This window comes from Cyprinodon tularosa, unplaced genomic scaffold, assembly GCF_016077235.1.
Source record: "Cyprinodon tularosa strain WSP-4 unplaced genomic scaffold, ASM1607723v1 ctg595, whole genome shotgun sequence".
Lineage (NCBI taxonomy): Eukaryota > Metazoa > Chordata > Actinopteri > Cyprinodontiformes > Cyprinodontidae > Cyprinodon > Cyprinodon tularosa.
In genome coordinates this window covers 67790-86787 of record NW_024039335.1, presented here as the reverse complement: position 1 = coordinate 86787, position 18998 = coordinate 67790, and the positions used below count along the sequence as shown (strand labels likewise).

Genomic DNA, 18998 nt, shown 5'->3' with positions numbered 1-18998 from the left:
GAAGAAGAAGTTGTTCTTCCTCTGTTTCTGGAGGGGCATTACCGCCAACTACTGGAATGGAGTGTGAATCGCGATGTGCAGCCAGACGGAGATGACGCGTTTTGCTCATGCGCTCTTGTTATCAGAGAACCGAGCCAGGGAAAAACCGAGCCGAGCCCACCTCTGGAACTGGTCTGCAGTTATCTTGGTTCGGTTGTGTCTAGCTCGGTTCAGTTCAGTTTGCTTTCTATTTACGCACGATAACTTATCTCAGTTACTGAGCTCGGACCGGTCTCGGCACAGTTTTTCAAGGGTAGTGTAAATGGGATATATGAAGCACTGAGGTCTGATCAGGACCAGCGGGCCACGCTCTGGTCATGCAGCTTCCATTGTGCCTGCATGTGGAATCAGGCTTCTCTCATCTGAAGAACTTTTTTAGTTTAAAACGTGTTGCTCTGCTACTCCTGTCCTGAGGGCGTCGCAGCTTCAGTCTGTCCGCCAGAACTTTATCTGGGCTCATAAACCTCCTCCTGAAAGGTTCCTCTTCTCCTATCAGGAATACTCCACAGCTCTCCCGACTCCCTGGCCGAGTCCTGGTTCAGGTCTAAGCTCAGCCACCAGCGCAGCTACGGCTCGGCCCACTCGTACGAAGAGTCGGACCTGGACCTGAACCGCTCCCTGGGGATCCACGCTCTCATCGACAACATGGTCAGCTTCATCAGCGGCGACGTGGGCCTGGCTCCGGCCTTCAAGGAACCAGAGGAGGGGATGTCCACCAGTCCACAGGCGGCCATCTTGGCCATGGAGCAGCAGCAGAGCAGGGCGGAGGTGAGTCAGTTGCTGACTTTTGAACTTTGTAGCCGAAAAGGAGAAAACGACTCATCGATATGGAAGCTTTAGATCCGTTTGATGCCTGTTGATGCAAATGTGCAGCAAAGATATTGAGTGCATCCCTGCAAAGCCTCCTGCTCTTCTGCTCTCAGCTCTTCACGTTGCCCCTGTGTTTTCTCTCCAGCTGCGGTTGGAGGCGCTCCATCAGATCGTGGTGCTGATCTCCGGCATGGAGGAGAAAGGCAGCCAGCCGGAGAGCGCCGACCGCTCCAGCGCTGCCTTCCAGTCCTCCTCCCTGCTCACCTCCGTCAGGCTGCAGTTCCTGGCGGGATGTTTCGGTCTCGGCACCGTTGGCAGCGGAGGTCTGAAGAGGGAGAGCGTGCAGCTGCATCACTACCAGGTGACGAGGAGGGGTTTGCTTCTGTGGGGCGGCAGCCGTCGGGATCTAATTGATGTGTTTTGTGTTGCAGGATGGGATTAAAGCAGCAAAGAGGAGCCTGCAGATGGAGATCCAGACGGCCGTCCATAAAATCTATCAGCAGCTGTCGGTCACACTGGAGAGAGCTCTGCAGGCCAACAAGCACCACATCGGTACCAACCTAGTTTGGATTTTAACTCTTCAGCTTTAATCGCTGTTATAAGATCAGCTCCACCAACCTCTCATTTCCTCCTCCTGCTTTCTGACTGTAGAAGCTCAGCAGCGCCTCCTGCTGGTGACTGTGTTTGCGCTCAGCGTTCGCTACCAGCCAGTGGACGTGTCCCTGGCCATCTCCAGTGGACTTCTCAACGTGCTTTCTCAGCTGTGCGGCACAGAGACCATGCTGGGCCAGCCCCTGCAGCTGCTGCACAAACCGGGCGTGTCTCAGCTCAGTACGGCCCTGAAGGTGGCCGCCACCCGCCTGCTGCAGATCCTGGCCATCAGCACCGGGTAACTCAGTCAGAACGTCTAAAACCGTTCCAATCCTCAGCAGGCGCCCAGCAGACCGACAACTGTGTCTGTCCCTACAGGACCTACGCGGACAAGCTGAGTCCCAAAGTGGTCCAATCCCTGCTGGACCTGCTGTGCAGCCAACTGAAGAACCTGCTGTCCCAGGCAGGAGGGGGGCGGCTGTCTGTGGGGAAGTACGAGGAAGACGGCAAGCAGGACGACAGCCCTGAATCCGAGAAGAAGGACTTCAGAGGTGCAAACATCTTAGGATTACGCTGCTTCAGATCCATCTTCTTCAGCCTCTAGATTTAAGGCTAATCCATCTGATTCTGATCGTTTTAAAGGAAATCTTTCTATAATGTTTTTATAAACTTAGTGAATAATTGACGTCAGTTTATAGGTTCATTTGTTGTGGGGATTCCTGTCATTCCTCCTTGTTTTTATAACGGTATTAAATTCATGTTGTATCAACTGAAATCAGGGTTCCCGCGGGTCCTTAAAAAGTCTTAAAAGGCATTGTATTCTTCAAAATAAAACTAAGGCTTTAATTGGTATTAAAATGTCTTAAATCAGTCTTTCGTAGGTCTTACTTTTTAAAACATCATAAATAGGATTATTTATATTATGATTTATTTTTGTAATCTAAATAAAACATTAAAACTGACAAATTTTTTTTTATTATAAAAAAAAAAAAATTACAGCTCGCCATTATGGGTTCCGTCCCGATATCGGAACCAATAAAAGCGTTGTTGCGGCCGGGACATTTGGGAGATGCACCATTAACTTTTTGTCTGGAAAATATGAGCAAGTGTAAATGTAACGAAAATTGTCTCCAGCCAAGAGTTTTCTCCATGGCTAAAACCAGGGAACATACATGAGGCTCAGTGGATTTTATGCAAGAAGTCATTCAAGCTCAGAACGATGGGAATTAAGGCAGTGGAGTCGCACATGCGAAGCGCGAAACACAAAGCGTCAAAATGGAGTTACTGAGAAACAGCCGGTATTTCTCAGTTTAGTTCCACCCTTGTCTCTGCAACGCCTCCACTTATCACCAAATCAAACATACTAAGAAAACCATACAAAGAAAAATAGCTGCAAAAAAGACTTAGCACTGGTTATGTTGTGGCTTTAAACTGATTTGTTTTGTTCCCTGCTAAAACAAAGTTTGTGAATTCAGTTAAATAATTGTTAAAATATATCTGTCATTTGTGTGTTTTTAGCTTTCTTCCTGTGTGGGAAGCTTTTCAAAATTTGAAACATTAGTTCAGTGGTTTATGTTAAAATAAACCTTTGGGTTAAGTTGTCGCAAGCAGGTTTTTCTTGTGTTTCTTGTGAATTTGGTCTTAAATTTTTATTTCAAGTGGCATTAACTGAATCTTGAATTTAACTTGGCTTAAGCTGTAGGAACCCTGTGAAATTCGGAAATGTATTAGGATATCAGTTTAGCCCAGTAACTTTGCTGTTGTTCCACCTCCCTATTGGCTGCAGAAAGCCAGATTTTCAGCAGCCAATAGGAAGGCAGTGTGCGCTGCAGCACAGCCGCACTGGATGGATCCTGTCATGGAAGAGTTAAAGTCTAGAACCAAATTCTCGAAGAATGGGTGCTATGCTAGCTGTGCTACACATGGTGGTATAAAAAAAATGTTAAAGTTCTCTTTACCTTTGGTACAAGGAAAATTGTCTAATTCTGCACAGCTTTGTCAGAAGTTGTCCAAATTAAAATAGACTAAAACTCAAAGTCAAAGGATCTAAAGACATTTCTAATGCTGGGTCTTCCTCTTCCGCAGCTCTAATCAGAAAGCAGCACACTGCAGAGCTCCACCTGGGGGACTTCCTGGTCTTCCTACGGAGGGTGGTCTCCTCCAAGGCCATCCAGTCCAAGATGGCTTCTCCCAAATGGACGGAGGTTCTGCTTAACATCGCGGTTCAGAAGTGCTGCTCAGGTATGCCCAGTGGGGGTGGGTGTGTAGAGCTGATGACTTTACCTTGATAGGTTCTGCTAGTCTCTTTCTCTCCCACAATCAATGAAAAACAAACTCTCTAATTGCAAATGTGTTAAATGGCTATAAAACATGACAACAAATCTACGCCATCATTGTATCTACGGATACAATAATGGCGGTTAACATCGTGCTCCCTGCTACCTTGACATTGATGATCTTTCCCTCTGGCCTGAACAGGCTTTAGTTTTACTTCAGCTTAGAGCAGATGCCGTTGATCAACATTGTAAAACTATTATTTTGAACATCTGGAAAGTTGTTTTTGTTCTTTTCTACACTGAATGTTTGACTGTTGAGCTCCAACAAACATAACTCTAATGTGAAGTTCTCTGTGAGCGTCTTCACCTCATAAACACCAAAAACATGGAGTAGTTGTTAGGCGAGCAGGAGACAGCAGCATGGTATTCCATACTGCAGGTTAGGGCTGAGCGATAAACCAGATTTTTACTGATTTTTACCGTCATGCACTTTAATAACCGGCGCAAATGTTTCCATGTCGGTAAATAAATCTTTCCTGTGTGCGAGCGTGGCTGGTATTTCCTGCCGCTTTAAAGTTGTAGGGAAGTCATATTAAAATTTTAAATCATTCTTGCTTAAACATATATAAATATATATATAAATGTAGTCTTTATCAGACCATATTGTCCCAAAATTTAGAGCATTTCTATTTAAAAAAAAAAAAATCCGGTCTTAAAATCTGTGGGGGTTTTTTCGTTATTATATGCAGGCCATTTAGTTAAACATCAGCTTTTACACCTAAATGCGGCCAATCATATATCAACGGTCATCCGTCATCTTGATTCATAGGTCGCTAATATACGCAACGGTTGAAATGATAAATCAGAATAATTTCCTTTTCCATTGCGTTCCGTCCCAGTGTTCACGGGGATGGACGTCTGTGTCTTCGGCAGGCGTAGAGCTAACAGAACTGGCAGCGTTGTGAGGCAAGGGCTCAAACATGTACGGCTGGAAGCCTTCTACACCAAACCAAGCTTCTGGCGTCCTCTTTCACAACATCTTCATCCCCGCTTTCCTCCTCTAAATAAAAAATGGATGACGGAGGAGACTCATCCACGACCTCCGACACTAAACTCTCCTCCTCTTGCATGTTTCCTCTGTCCATAGCGTTCCTTGACAGTGTCGTTTCTAAGTCACCAATTTAGTGCTACTTGGTCCCAATGGAATTTCCCATTGGGAACCTGATAGCACTAAGTTACTAACTGGTTAGCAAAATGCTTCAAAGAAAATGGCCACAATCAAACATTCTTGCCAACCTCCCGCCACAACAATCATTCCCCTTGATAAACGACCAATCACATTCACTTTATTCACTCGTGTAAAGTCGGGCACCACATGGAAGAATTCGGAAATGCAACGGTTGGAACAGCCGCTTCCCTACGACTTTAAGACACGGGAGCATGTGGGGAATGATGTCACTCCACCGATTCTGTCAGAAGCGTAAAAAACAGACAATGTTTGAGATTGAAAAAGCGGAAACGAAGCTGTAAACGAAATGACATCACAGGGCTCAATGTTAACCATCGCCCGATCTCCCGGGGCAAGTAGTTTTTATTGTTGGGAGAGTACAAATTTCATTGCACTTGTCCGCCTGGCAAGTGAAATGATTGCAAAAAAAATATCTCTGTTCCCATGCATAGAGATGTCTGTGGCATGCACTCACTTAACATAGGCCTACGTAATCCTACAATAACATGATATTTACAGTTGATTTATTAAAAAATGCTCTTCAGTAAAAGTCAACAGCAATTACTCCATAACAAATGATAATTTTATTCAAAATGTATTTAATAAAAATACAAAATTAACGTGAAATACGGACATTTGGTCACCCTAATCTATACTATAATACACGCTAAATTAAAAATTATCAGTCAGGGATTAGGAAAATAATAATAACTGTATGCGCACAGTGTAAATATTTCTATCATATGGCAGTCTTCTGTACAGTGGTCATACATTAAAAAATGTTCATTAAATTTGTTTCTCTTAGACATTGGAGTGGTGCATTTAAATGTTATAGAGCTAAACATGTTAAATTGTTGAGTAGTAGTAGTGTAAGTTTTTAACCTGTCAAGTTTTTTTTTTTTTTTTAACATTACAATTTATAATTTTCCAAGCACACGACAGTTTAAAGCAAAGTTTAGTTTGAAAAGAATGTGCAGGAAGGATTGAAAAGCATGTTAACACGGTAATGTAGGCTTGAGTTCATTATCTGACGCATGCAGATACACACCAGGAACCTGTACTGGGCAAGTAAAAATTGTTTCTGGGCAATTGAAATGTGAAAGTCACCTGCCCAAAGGGCACTGCATCAGTTAATCCTTTGTGGCCAAGCGAGGGCAGACATGAAAACAGCAGCGCATTGTCAGTTGAGCGTTCAAAAGTATCGAGTACCAGTCGCACCTAAACAGTCATTCATCTAAAGTGCAGAATAGAGGAAAATGCACTTTCTGAACACTGTGATTGAATAATTCTGTGCACTTTTCAGTTTCAGACTTTTTTTGTAACAGTTGCAGCTGCTGAGAATTATTTTTGTTTCTTAACCGGTTTGGCTAGTGTCATTGTTATGTGTCAAAGCATAGCCAAATAAGGAAAACTTAATTTTAATTTTGTAAGTTTTTTATCAAGCTTGCTAAATACTGTGCACAGCAAACGACCTCAAAATGTCGTTCTTATTGTTTATTGTATTTATTTATTTATTGTATTTTAATTATTAATCAAAATATTTCTGTTGAAATTTTATCCTTGTGGTATCGAAAATGGTATCGAGTATCGAATATTTTCCTTAGTATCGGTATCGAGTTGAAAAGTTTAGTATCGTGACAACCCTAAAAGTAACACAACCAACATCCAAAACCTACAGCACAGCCACGCCAAGGAGTTCAAAGATGTGCAAACGGCTCCATTACCTTTGAGCAAACCGTTTTCCTCCTGTTCAATGTTCAATTCCTGAATGTTTAAACCTGAATGGGTACCAGAGTTTAATATTTGATTAAAAGGAATATATAATGTGATTTATTGAATGAATAAATCAGTTGCATTTCCTGCACATGCCTTTATTTCTGATAGAGGAGCATTTATCATTAACAAGGTTAAACTTCCCAATTTTTTGTGATATTGATTTAAGGTCATATCACCCAGCCCTGATACAGGGTCACTAAAGTATGCATTCAGAGGAGTAACCTCTAGCATCAGGGTCCCCCATGGTAGATAATGCCCCCTTTGTGGGCGCGGATCAGACAATGACATTTACAGCTGCTTGGTGTTCCAGGGGTCCCTCTGGTGGGGAACATGAGAACTCGGCTCCTGGCTCTGCATGTCCTGGAGGCCGTCCTGCCGGCCTGCGACGTCAACATGGAGGAAGACCAGCTGTCCCAGGTGGGTCTGGCTTTGTCCTAAACGTGTCCTCAGAGAGGAGCCTGGAGGCTGATGCTTGGTTTGTACTTCAGGTGGTGGAGCGGCTCTTCTCTCTGCTCTCAGACTGCATGTGGGAAGCTCCGGTAGCTCAGGCCAAACATACCATCCAGATCAAAGAAAAGGTCCAGGAGCTGAAGCTCCAGGTGAGGATGGACCAAATCCAGCGTCTTTTCTGCAGTTCAGCGTCGATGGCAAAAGCTGATGGTTAGTCTGATCCACAGGGGGATGCAGAAGAGGAAGATGAGAACCTTCCTGTTCAGGAAGTTTCCTTTGACCCGGAGAAGGCTCAGTGCTGCGTGGTGGAGAACGGCCAGGGTCTGACCCACGGCAGCGGAGGGAAAGGTTACGGCCTGGCCTCCACCGGGATCTCCTCAGGATGCTACCAGTGGAAGGTGAGCCAGGAGCTGAAGAACCCCCCCCCCCCCCCCCCGAACTCTGTGCCCAGCTGATCCTCTGTTTGTTTTTCCTGTAGTTCTACATCGTGAAGGAGAACCGAGGAAACGAGGGAACATGTGTGGGAGTGTCCAGGTGGCCCGTCCATGACTTCAACCACCGCACCACGTCCGACATGTGGCTGTACCGGGCGTACAGCGGAAACCTGTATCACAACGGGGAGCAGCCGCTGACGCTGAGCAGCTTCACGCAGGGAGACTTCATCACCTGCGTCCTGGACATGGAGGCCAGGACCATCTCCTTTGGCAAGAATGGGGAGGTGAGAGATGATTAAAGGACAGCTCACCCCAAATTCTGCTTTGTTTGGGAATAAACTCTACAGAAGGATGGTGCTAGAAACATGTCAAAGGTTCCAGGTGCTGCGTTTCTTTCTCTAACGCTCATTTTGAAGAATCGCATCAGAAGTGCCTGATGGAAACGGCAAAATTTGGAAGAAATCTTTTCCCCAAATTCGCAAAAATAAATTTATTTATTTTTTTAATATATTTTGTGATTAGTGTTGTTACGTAAAACACAAGATGGATTTAATCTGCTCTGACATTGCAAACTTTTACCTCACATGACTGATCAGCTGTCGGCGTCTTCTCAGGTGTTCCTTTTATTCACATAAACATGTCTGGAAGCCGCATCGACATTCCTACCTGACACGTTACATTAAAACTTTGCTCCATCACTGATCTGCGGTCAGTGACAGATTGACCTCTACTTCCTGTCTGTTACAGCTAGGGGTGTAAATCACATCCATTATGGCGATTCGATTCAGTAGCTACCGTATTTTCACGACTATAAGGCGCACTTAAACGTCTTTTTTTTCCCTCAAAATGTGCGGTGCGCCCTATGGTGCGGTGCGCCCTATGTGTGTTGTAACTGCGACTTTTGAGACCACCTCATTGAGGAGATGATGAAAGAGTGGCTGAATGTAAGGAGACCAGGTGTTTTTTTTCCACCCCTCACCATCGCTGTTAATATGTAACTCCATGCGTGCCCGTCTCACAGCTGATGTGAAAAACATGGGGAAACAAATTAACGCTGCTCGACATCGGTGTGAACCGGACCCAGCAGGTGCAGCAGAAGCAGCGAGTTTACATGCAAAGTCAATGGTTGACGCGCATATAGGTGCAGTAAAAGGTCCTGCAGCGCATTTTGGTGCAGCACGTCGGGAGCGTTTAAGCATCTGAAGCACCGCCAACGCGCTGCTGCTGCTCGAGATGGAAAAATTGAAGTTTTGTTGCTGGACGCGCCGCATCAACCAATCAGAGAAGCTGATCTGGGAGCTGACAGCGAGACACAGCGCTCTGATGATATTAACGCAAATGAAAAGGCTGGATGAATGAGGAGATGATGAAAGGCAGGTGTATGTGAGGAGACCAGGTGCTTTTTTCCACGCATCACCATCGCTGCGTGCCCATTTCACAGCCGATGTGAAAAAAAGATGAATCAAATGAACGCTGTGCTCGCCGTTATCCCGGGGGTCTGACAAAGGAACTTCCACCGCTCGACATCGGTGTGACGCGCACGTTCATAGTAAGGCTGCGAGCGGCGTGGGAGCGATGGATGACAGACGGAGACCACAGTTTCATGATAAATGGAAGGCAGCGCCGTGCAAGTTACGCCACCGTTTGCGGATGGATTGTAGATGGACTGTGTCTGCTGGCTCTGTTGTTCAAGCTTTCGCAAAAGCCGGCATCATTTCTGAGGAGCCGCGCTGCACGGAAAGTGACTCTGACAGCGCAGAAGGGGAAACTGGCATGTCTGATTTAGCGCAGCTGTTTTATTCAGAGGAATGCTGAGGATAACAGAGGATGATGACTTTGATGGGTTTAAGGCGAATGAAAAAGGCTGGATGGACGAGGGGATGATGAAAGCTTGGCTGAGGGAGGTGTATGTAAGGAGACCAGGTGGTTTTTTCCACGCATCTCCATCTCTGTTAATTTGTGATTCCATGCGTGCCCATCTCACAGCCGATGTGAAAAAAAGGTCAAAGAAATGAACGCTGTGCTTGCTGTTATTCCGGGAGGTCTGACAAAGGAGCTTCAACCGCTCGACATCGGTGTGAACCGCCCGTTCAAAGTAAGGCTGCGAGCGACGTGGGAGCGATGGATGACCGACAGAGACCACAGTTTCAGGAAAAGTGGAAGGCAGCGGCGGGCAAGTTACGCCACCGTTTGCGGATGGATTGTAGATGCTTGGACTAACGTGTCTGCTGGCTCTGTTGTTCAAGCTTTTGCAAAAGCCGGCATCATTTCCAAGGAGCCGCCCGGCACGGAAAGTGACTCTGACAGCGAAGAAGAAGGGGAAACCGGCATGTCGGATTTAGCGCAGCTGTTTAATTCCGAAACAGAGGATGAGGACTTTGATGGGTTTGATTAATACTCTGTAATAAATACTTGAATAAAGCACAATCATACTCAGTTTTGCTCCCGCTCTATTTTTCTACCTAAAAAACTTAATTCAACAGCCGCCTCGGCCGCAGCGCATCCGGGCTCACATCAGCAGGTGTTTTTTCCATCTAAATAATCTAAATCTTTTTAAGTGAGAAAGCCCACCGGAAAATTTAATCATTGCAGTCAGTTCATCCAGATTATTATCCTGCCTATGTTTTAAGTTAATTTATGCGTCAATAAACGAAGAAGAAGGGGGAACTGGCATGTCGGATTTAGCGCAGCTGTTTAATTCAGAAACAGAGGATGAGGACTTTGAGGGGTTTGATTAATACTTTGTAATAAATACATGAATAAAACACAATCATACTCAGTTTTGCTCCAGCTCTATTTTTCTACCTAAAAAACTTAATTCAACAGCAGGCTCTGGTCCGCGGCGCATCCGGACTCACCTCAGCAGGTGTTTTTTCATCTAAATAATTTAAATCTTTTTAAGTGAGAAAGTCCACCTGAAAATTTAATCATTGCAGTCAGTTCATCCAGATTATTATCCTGCCTATTTTTTAAGTTAATTTATACGTCAATAAACTGTATCAGAGGAGTAATCACAGCCCTGTGTCATCAGCGATGTGTCTCTCACGGCAGGTTCCCAGGTTTTAATAATACTTTGTAATAAATACACCTTGCAGCTTTATTTGCTGTGATCAGTGGGAATAAAGTAGTTTTAATATGTTTTTAAGTGAGAAAATCCACCTGAGAGGACATGTACCTGTATATAAAAAACGCGCCCTATAGTCCGGTGCGCCTTATGTGTGTGTTAAATACAGAAATGGCACACATAACTGAGAGTGCGCCTTTTAGTCCGGTGCGCCTTATGGTCGTGAAAATACGGTACGTTTACATGGACACAACTAATCGGATTTAAGGCCTGATCAGATCAAAAATGTTTCATGTAAACATGTCAGACTGAAGATTCTAATCCGATTCGGTCCGATCGGATCTAAATTTAATTCCGAAAGAGAGAGGTGGTTTTTGCCGATCGCCATTCCGATTGGCGTCCATGTAAACACCCATTCGGATCTTAAGAGTAAAATAATCTTCACTGCGCATGTGTGCGACGTCAGCGTGACTTTTTTCCACCTTGTCAACAACAGGAAACCACCGGTCGCTCTCGCTCTTGTTGTGAACAACATGGCGGGAGGAGTCTAGGAACGCCGACTTATACACTCAAGTTCATTTAAAGCTGCAGGAAGCAGGAATTTATCCTCCTCCTCTTCCTCTTTTCTCTCTCCACAGCCCACTCGCTCTCCCACGCCGGTTCAATCGCTCATTCTCTACATTTTCTCTCGGACATTTCGCTGCCAAGCGCTTTTTTCCTCCTCTCTCCTTTTTTCTTTCCGCTCGCTCCGAGCGCATCGTTTGTCAGGCCTCCCAAAAACCAGACGCAGACAGAACTGCCAAGTTTGGCAGGAAGTTCTGCGCATGCTTAAAAGATTTAATCTGATCCAACGCTTGGTACATGTATACACACGTCATGATCGGATCATTTCATTTAGTGTCCATGTAAACGGAGATTTTGAATTTCCGATCAACCAAGGTTTGGATCGGATCGGGGAAATTTTGCGCATGTAAACGTAGCTAGTATCGATATCCTGACCCAACGATTCGATTATTTTCAATACTCAAGAATAAACCACAATACAATACGATTCGATTAATTGGTTCATTTTTTTTTTTAATACACCTTACAGACTAGACAATGTTTCAAATTTGAAATAAATCAATGAAAGCTGTAATATCTTTATGCATTTTTTTGAGAAACAACAGCAAATAACAGAAGTAGAAAAGTTGCATCAAAAAATACTGCACAAAATCAGTGCAATGAGAGCAATGCAATACCTCGGGCTCCAGACGTCCCGCTCCCTCCACAGACGCTCCTCTGCTCCTCTCCCAAATTGTAGCTTACCACAGACAGTGCCGCAGACAGGAGGCCGGCTTGTTTTGTTTTTATGACCGAAATTGCGGAAAACAACTCATGAAGTTTGACCCGCTAGAAGAGCGAGGTGCGCGAGAACGCTGGGACCCTTTTCCCACCTGGATCTCTGCTCTTTTTGGCCGTCATGTCCCTCCGTCGTCAGACTAAACTCGCCCCCACTTCCTCGCCACCTCGGCCGTATCTAGACCCACAGTGTGTAGTACAGACCACGCTTCAATATTGAGCATAAATCAAAAATGTCTGTGTGAAGCTCACTGCAACACACTGCTGTAAGAGTATAACCAGGAAGCGAGGTAGGAGGGCAAAATAGGTTTAGCGCCACCGCAGCACGGGAGGAGAATTACGCCCAGGAACAAATGGATAAAAATAGACCGGAAGGAAAAAAAAAAAAACATGAATCGATTCTCTTGCGGACGTGTCGATGCATCGGATCGTCGGCTGTTGGATCGATGCATCGATACAAAACGATTTTTATTTACACGCCTAGTTACAGGCATGCGTGATGACGTAATATGGACAACGACGTAGGACGACGTTAAGCTTTGCGGTTCTTGGTTAATGTGCTCTAAACCAAATAGAAAAACCTATAAATTGGCGTTTACTTTTTTATTTACCTTAAAATACACATTACAATTCGATGGAAACTCAATTGACAATTTACTCCCATTTGATGCCGACCTCTTTTGTTTGTAAATAATAACATCAATCCAAAATTCTGCATAATTGCACCTTATATATTAATGCGCTGAACTTCCATATCAATGCATTTTATTTTATTTTTTTGCAGCATGCTTTTCGTCCCACACTGCTTACATTTGATCACTGCTGCTTTGTATACACTCTGTGTGCTCTGTGCAAACAAAATGACAATAAAGGTTGTCGAAGTCTAAAACACATCAAGCGCCCTCCTCAGGGTTAGGGGTGTACTGCATCAGATTTTGAACCAGTATTTTCCTTTTATGGCAACGCAATCTAGAAAAACTGACATTATATTGGGGCGATGCAAGCCTCTGGAAAGGTGTTTATCGTGTCCTTTTAACTTTAGACATGACTCTAATTTCAAAGGAACTTCTTTGCATCCCTTTTCCTTCCAGTTAACTTTCTGCTCCTCTTCATGCCGGCCTGTCACAAACCATCCCAGTAAAACATTAGATAAAATCTGAAAAGGTTCTTCATTCAGTGGTGAAAGCGAGCTGCTGTCAGCCTGATTCACTCCTCTCTCGCGCTCCCTGCTGGCAAACATGGATGAGAATTCTAAGTTGTTTTTTTTCACAGGAGCCCAAACTGGCCTTTGAAGATGTGGACGCAACAGAGCTTTATCCCTGCGTGATGTTCTACAGCAGCAACCCAGGAGAGAAGGTAGGAGATGTCGATCAGAGGAGAGACGTTGAGCTGGACTCACAGGAGGGTTTTCCTTCAGTCTCCTGAGCTCTGTCTCTCTGTTCTGTCTTCAGGTGAAGATCTGTGACATGCAGATGAGGGGAACGCCACGCGACCTCCTCCCCGGCGATCCCGTCTGCAGCCCCATGGCCACCGTTCTGGTGGAGGCCACGACCCAGCTGATCCGCATTCTGCACCGCACCGACCACTGGACCCATCGCATCAACAAGATCATGATCGAGCGGCTGCACAAGATCAAGCCCTGCTTCAGGGATGCGGCCAGCGCCTCGGGGGGCAGCGGGGGCCAGAGGCTGAAGAAGAGTCGCTCGGTTCAGAGCCGGGAGGAGCACGACACCCAGAGGGAGAGCCAGGAGACACCCACTAAAACAGAGGAGGACAGGGGGAGGCACGGCCGGCAGCACGGGCTGGGGGAACTGTCTGAGCAGCACCTGAGGAGCCTGTGCACAGACGTGTGGCCGGTGCTGGCCGTGATCGGCGGGGCGGACGCCGGGCTCCGGGTGGGAGGCAGGTGTGTGCACAGACAAACCGGGAGACATGCCACCCTGCTGGGAGTGGTGAAGGAGGGCAGCAGCTCGGCGAAGGTCCAGTGGGACGAGGCTGAGATCACCATCAGGTACTGATCCATGGTTGGAAATACTAACATCTGTCATCAAAGCGTCATTCGTCTTCATTCTTTAGCTCTTTATAATAACCAGGGTGACCAGATGCTTTCTGGTCTCCTTCCTTTTCTTTTCTGGAATCTTTCTTCTCTTCCTCAAACATTCCTCATTATTTTCCTCAGCAGTTATTCTGGGTTCCTAACATCTGGCTTTTCCACATCTGGTGAAATGGGAAAAAAATTACATATCTATCTAAATATCATAATTGCAACTTTTATACCACATCTCAATGACTTAACAGGTCCTTCCTTCCTTCCTTCCTTCCTTCCTTCCTTCCTTCCTTCCTTCCCTATTGTCTCTTCCTTCCTTCCTTCCTTCCTTCCTTCCTTCCTTCCTTCCTTCCTTCCTTCCTTCCTTCCTTCCTTCCTTCCTTCCTTCCTTCCTTCCTTCCTTCCTTCCTTCCTTCCTTCCTTCCCTATTGTCTCCTCCTTCCTTCCTTCCCTATTGTCTCTTCCTTCCTTCCTTCCTTCCTTCCTTCCTTCCTTCCTTCCTTCCTTCCTTCCTTCCTTCCTTCCTTCCTTCCTTCCTTCCTTCCTTCCTTCCTTCCTTCCCTATGGTCTCCTCCTTCCTTCCTTCTTTCCTTTCCTATTGTCTCCTCCTTCCTTGCATACTCCCTCTATCCATCCTTCACTTCCATCCATCCTTCCCTCCAACCTTCTGTGCTGTAGGTGTTTCAGGTATTCCGGTTGAACTCTGACCTCTGTAGATGGACTTGTAGTGAATTTTTTTTACCTTCTGTATCGTTACTGAATTGGACCTTATTCTGACCCGTCTTGGAGCCCTCTTTCCTTTGGATCCAGGTCGGAGGAGCGCCGCTCATCGTCCCTCCTGCCTCCCCTCCTCTGTGGTGCATGCTGTGCTCCATCTCTCCTGCCCTCTCCCTCACTCTCTGTTTCCCTCTCCTTGTCTCCTTTTGTTTTCCACTTCCTTCCATTAAAGCTTCCCAACTTTTTGGTCGCCTAGTGACACTCCGCTCTACAACTTGGAGCCCTGTGAGCCGCTGCCATTTGACGTCGGACGACTGCGGGGCCTCACCGCGTCGCTGTTGTTAGACCTCACCTACCTGACCAGCATCCACGAGGAGACCGCCACCAAACTCGGCACAAGGCGCCACGAGAAGAAGCACCGCAACGCTGCCTCTGTGGGGCACGAGCCGATCGGCACAGAGGACAAGCCGGATGGCGAGGGCCATGGCCGCATGGATCAGAGGGCGAGTAATGGAGCCGCTGTCGCGGTCTCCTCTGAGCTGAGGGTGTCTCACAGCCTGGAGGAGGTCAAAGCTCACCTGGCGCCAAACTCCAAGTCTGAGAGCGAAATCTCGTCTGTGGCTGGGGGCGGGAACGAAACCCTCTTCAGTTCAACTCCTAATGCTGAGGGGGGCAGGAAGAAAGGCCACGAGCACGGCTCCAGAAGCCACGAGCCGGCCGCCATTAGCACGCAGTCCGAGATCCACGCCGTGCAGCTGTCCTACCTCTACCTGGGAGCCATGAAGACCCTGAGTGCTCTGCTGAGCTGCAGCAAGTATGCAGAGCTGCTCCTCATCCCCAAGGTGAGGGAGGGGAGGATAGGGGGGGGCGAGCATGTCTGCTATCATCTAAACACACAGATCAATATCTATCAATGTTCATCCGTTGCTCCTCTTCTGGTTCCCTCAAACATCCAGGTGTTACCAGAATCAGCTCCCAGCGGCCATAACGCCGATCTGAACGCCGGCGCCCCCAGCAGCGCCGCGCCCACCTCGCCCGTCTGCCAGGAGGAGGTGGATATGCGGGCCGCCCTGCAGTTTCTGATGCGCCACATGGTGAAGCGCGCTGTGATGCGCTCCCCCATCAAGCGGGCCCTGGGCCTGGCGGATCTGGAGAGAGCGCAGGCCATGATCTACAAACTGGTGGTGAACGGGCTGCTGGAAGAGCCCAGCGGGGGAAAGACCAAGCTGGGTGAGTTTAGCAAATCGATTATTCTGCTGATTCATCTTTTCAGTTAATAATCAGGTAGCCAAAGGTTCCTTAAAGAAGACTTTTTACGAAATAAAACCAGGTGACACCAAAACTTTTCCCCTTGAGGAGTTCTGGATTATACAGCAGACTGACAGACGGATGGATACGTTTCATCTTAAATGCAAAACCTTTTTATATATTTTTTTTTTATATTTAGGCGTCGCTCTGTCAGCTAAAGGTGTGTTTTACACTCTATCATCCAGCTAACGAGGACTAAATTAGTTTATTATTATTTCAATAATCAACTAATCCGATTAATGTAAATCCCCAGAATGGGGAAATTAACTCTCTGCATTTAACCCATCCCGTTGGGGAGCAGTGGGCTGCCATTGTGCGGCACCCGTAGAGCAGTGTGGGGTTAAGGGTCTTGCGCACCTCACAGGTGGACTCGGCTTCTCTGGGCTCAGAGGCTTCTGGAAAATCCTCGGTGTCTCCAGACGAACCTAAAGCTGAACTAAATAATGAGACTGAGACTGAGAAGATGATTTGATCCATCTTCTTGGATAAGCCCCGCCCATTTTTAACACTAGAGGCCGTCATTTTGACAGTTCTGAGATTTTAAGGGGAAAGAACTTTATTTACATTAATCATATGTTGGTCATGTTAACTGACTTTGCCTTCTATGTTTCCTTCTTTCCTCACACATTTTTTTCTTATAAAATAAAAACGTAAAAAAAAAATGGTTAATTTTACCTCGATCAACCACAGCTGTCATTTTGACAGCCCTATTAGTTGTATTGTAAATATTTCCTGCGGATGATTGACGGTTGGTACCGTTGCCTGGCAACCAACATTCTACCTAAAACCCTTTGGCTAATAGGGCTTGGGATCCGTGTTGCATTGTGGGACGTGGCGGCCATGTTGACGGCTACGCGAACGTAAACATAGCTCTGATACGTTGTTGTTGAACAAAGAGACGTAAAAGTAGAGAGAAAAAAGATGTTAAAATCCCGAAAAGGATCTGGAATTTACCGGGACACGTTAAATAGAGAAGCCATAGACCGGTATGTTGACAAAATCAGCATTATTAATAATTTGGATCCATTTGAAGTTCCAAACAATGAGTGGAGCACCGATGAGTGAGCGCCTACACTTCAAAACAGTTCCAAAGCTACAAGTCCTCATGTGCAGTTTATGAATGGATGGGTTCAGGAGCTGCAGGTCATAAAGCCAGCAAACAGTAGGAACACAGTAATCCGTACAAAGGTAAGCTGTGCTCAGACGGGCTCTGCAACCTGCTAGTTTAGTAACTGCTAACTGCTAGTGCTAACAACCACTCACGCATGTAATGTACTTTTAACTAGCTGCTATGTGTTTCAAAGGTGTAGTTAGTAACGTTAACTGCCAACCCTACCTAAACCCTCCGGGTTTCTCAGGTATTTAAGCCTTTTCCTGCTGCCGTTTTTATTTTTTTCCCGTAAAAGATCCCAACCTTGAAGGAAGGAAACACTGTAGGCTATAAAATAAAACCGTGCATCTTTAACTTACCAGAATGAAAATGCAGGGAACACACTCTCATTGACATCGGGATACTGTGGAAAGTTATGTTCGGTCGTCTTACAGCCGCGATCCAAGCTAGCCGACGACTCTTTATCTCTGACACTTGGTCTCCATGGTTGCGCCTCCAGGCAGGAAAGCGGTGGAAAATTAACCCATTTTCTATGTTTTTCCCATGGCGATCATGTGTTGCGCTGTTACAGCCCACAATACAGCAACGCTTTACCATGGTTGAAACCAAGTTAAGGTGAAATTAATCAAATTAAAACACGGCTGAGAGGGAGTACAGTACACGGTAGTCGTAGGCAGTAGTCTGAGCAGCGGTAAAAGAGGCCATCAAGATGGCGGCCACGCAAAGTAATTATGTCATGACGCCCACGCCCTATACGGAAAAATGGCTTTCACAGGAAATCGAACCACGATAAAAGGCTTTAGAAATGCTACAAAATATTGATGATGGTGATTCAGGCGGAGATAGAGGGACCGATGAGGATGACTCGGTAGGAAGCGGCTCAGATTCTAACAGCGAGTCCGAGGACGATCACCCACCCACAGGAAAACTCAGATGTATCAGTTACCCATCAGATAGTAGCGAAACTTTTGTTCAAGGTTTGGATAGCACTGCCCACACCTCAGCTGGTACACTCATCTCCTGTAAATAAAATTGTAAATTTAAACCTGTTTGGTAGAACACTGATTTATTTTTAATACAAATTTAGAATAAGTTTAGAATTTATAATAATAGCATAGAATACAGCCTTTAAAAAGTATATATTAGACCTATTTTAAGGTTTACATATCCACAATGGGTTAATGTTGCGTACTAGAAGCATTTCAGTTGATGACATCATCACTACTCATGCGCTCCCTTGGGAAAAATGTCACCAGGGAAACTGACGGCCAGTGGGAGTTTTAGTAGCGTCAGAATTCTGGGAGTCCTAGCGTTAACGTGTTTGACATGACCGCTGCTCTTTATTCTCTCAGGAGTGAGGAGTGACCCTGAGGGGGAGGTCCCTGAGGGGGAGCAGCTGGCTCAGACCCCCATCACCACCAGCCCCTCAGCCTCCAGCACCACCTCCTTCATGAGCTCCTCCCTGGAGGACACCACCACGGCCACCACGCCCGTCACCGACACGGAGACCGTCCCTGCCTCCGAGTCTCCTGGCGTCATGCCGCTCAGCCTCCTCAGGTGGGAACATCTCCTCCTGGATGAGGAGAAGCTGCTCTGTGTGTCGTCTGACCTTCGCTCTCTGCTGTGCTTCCTACAGGCAAATGTTCTCCAGCTACCCCACCACCACCCTGGTCCCGACCCGGCGAGCCCAGACTCCGCCCGTGTCTTCTCTGCCGACGTCTCCGTCAGACGAGGTGGGCCGCAGGCAGAGCCTCACCTCTCCAGACTCCCAGCCCAGCAGGCCTCAGAACCGAGCCGGAACATGTG

General features: G+C 46.3%; 1 protein-coding gene across 1 annotated transcript in view; it reads left to right on the top strand.

The window, feature by feature from the left end:
* Nucleotides 1-18998, top strand: part of herc1 (HECT and RLD domain containing E3 ubiquitin protein ligase family member 1) — an 85264-nt gene that overhangs the window by 34535 nt on the left and 31731 nt on the right. Inside the window, exons 26-41 of the mRNA XM_038306861.1 lie at nucleotides 536-807; nucleotides 995-1210; nucleotides 1281-1401; nucleotides 1501-1738; nucleotides 1819-1991; nucleotides 3526-3681; nucleotides 7031-7137; nucleotides 7209-7319; nucleotides 7398-7568; nucleotides 7649-7888; nucleotides 13282-13365; nucleotides 13461-14020; nucleotides 15006-15615; nucleotides 15730-16003; nucleotides 18545-18749; nucleotides 18829-18995. Of these exons, the coding sequence (XP_038162789.1) occupies nucleotides 536-807; nucleotides 995-1210; nucleotides 1281-1401; nucleotides 1501-1738; nucleotides 1819-1991; nucleotides 3526-3681; nucleotides 7031-7137; nucleotides 7209-7319; nucleotides 7398-7568; nucleotides 7649-7888; nucleotides 13282-13365; nucleotides 13461-14020; nucleotides 15006-15615; nucleotides 15730-16003; nucleotides 18545-18749; nucleotides 18829-18995 (3705 nt within the window). The remainder of the gene's footprint in view (nucleotides 1-535; nucleotides 808-994; nucleotides 1211-1280; nucleotides 1402-1500; nucleotides 1739-1818; nucleotides 1992-3525; nucleotides 3682-7030; nucleotides 7138-7208; nucleotides 7320-7397; nucleotides 7569-7648; nucleotides 7889-13281; nucleotides 13366-13460; nucleotides 14021-15005; nucleotides 15616-15729; nucleotides 16004-18544; nucleotides 18750-18828; nucleotides 18996-18998) is intronic.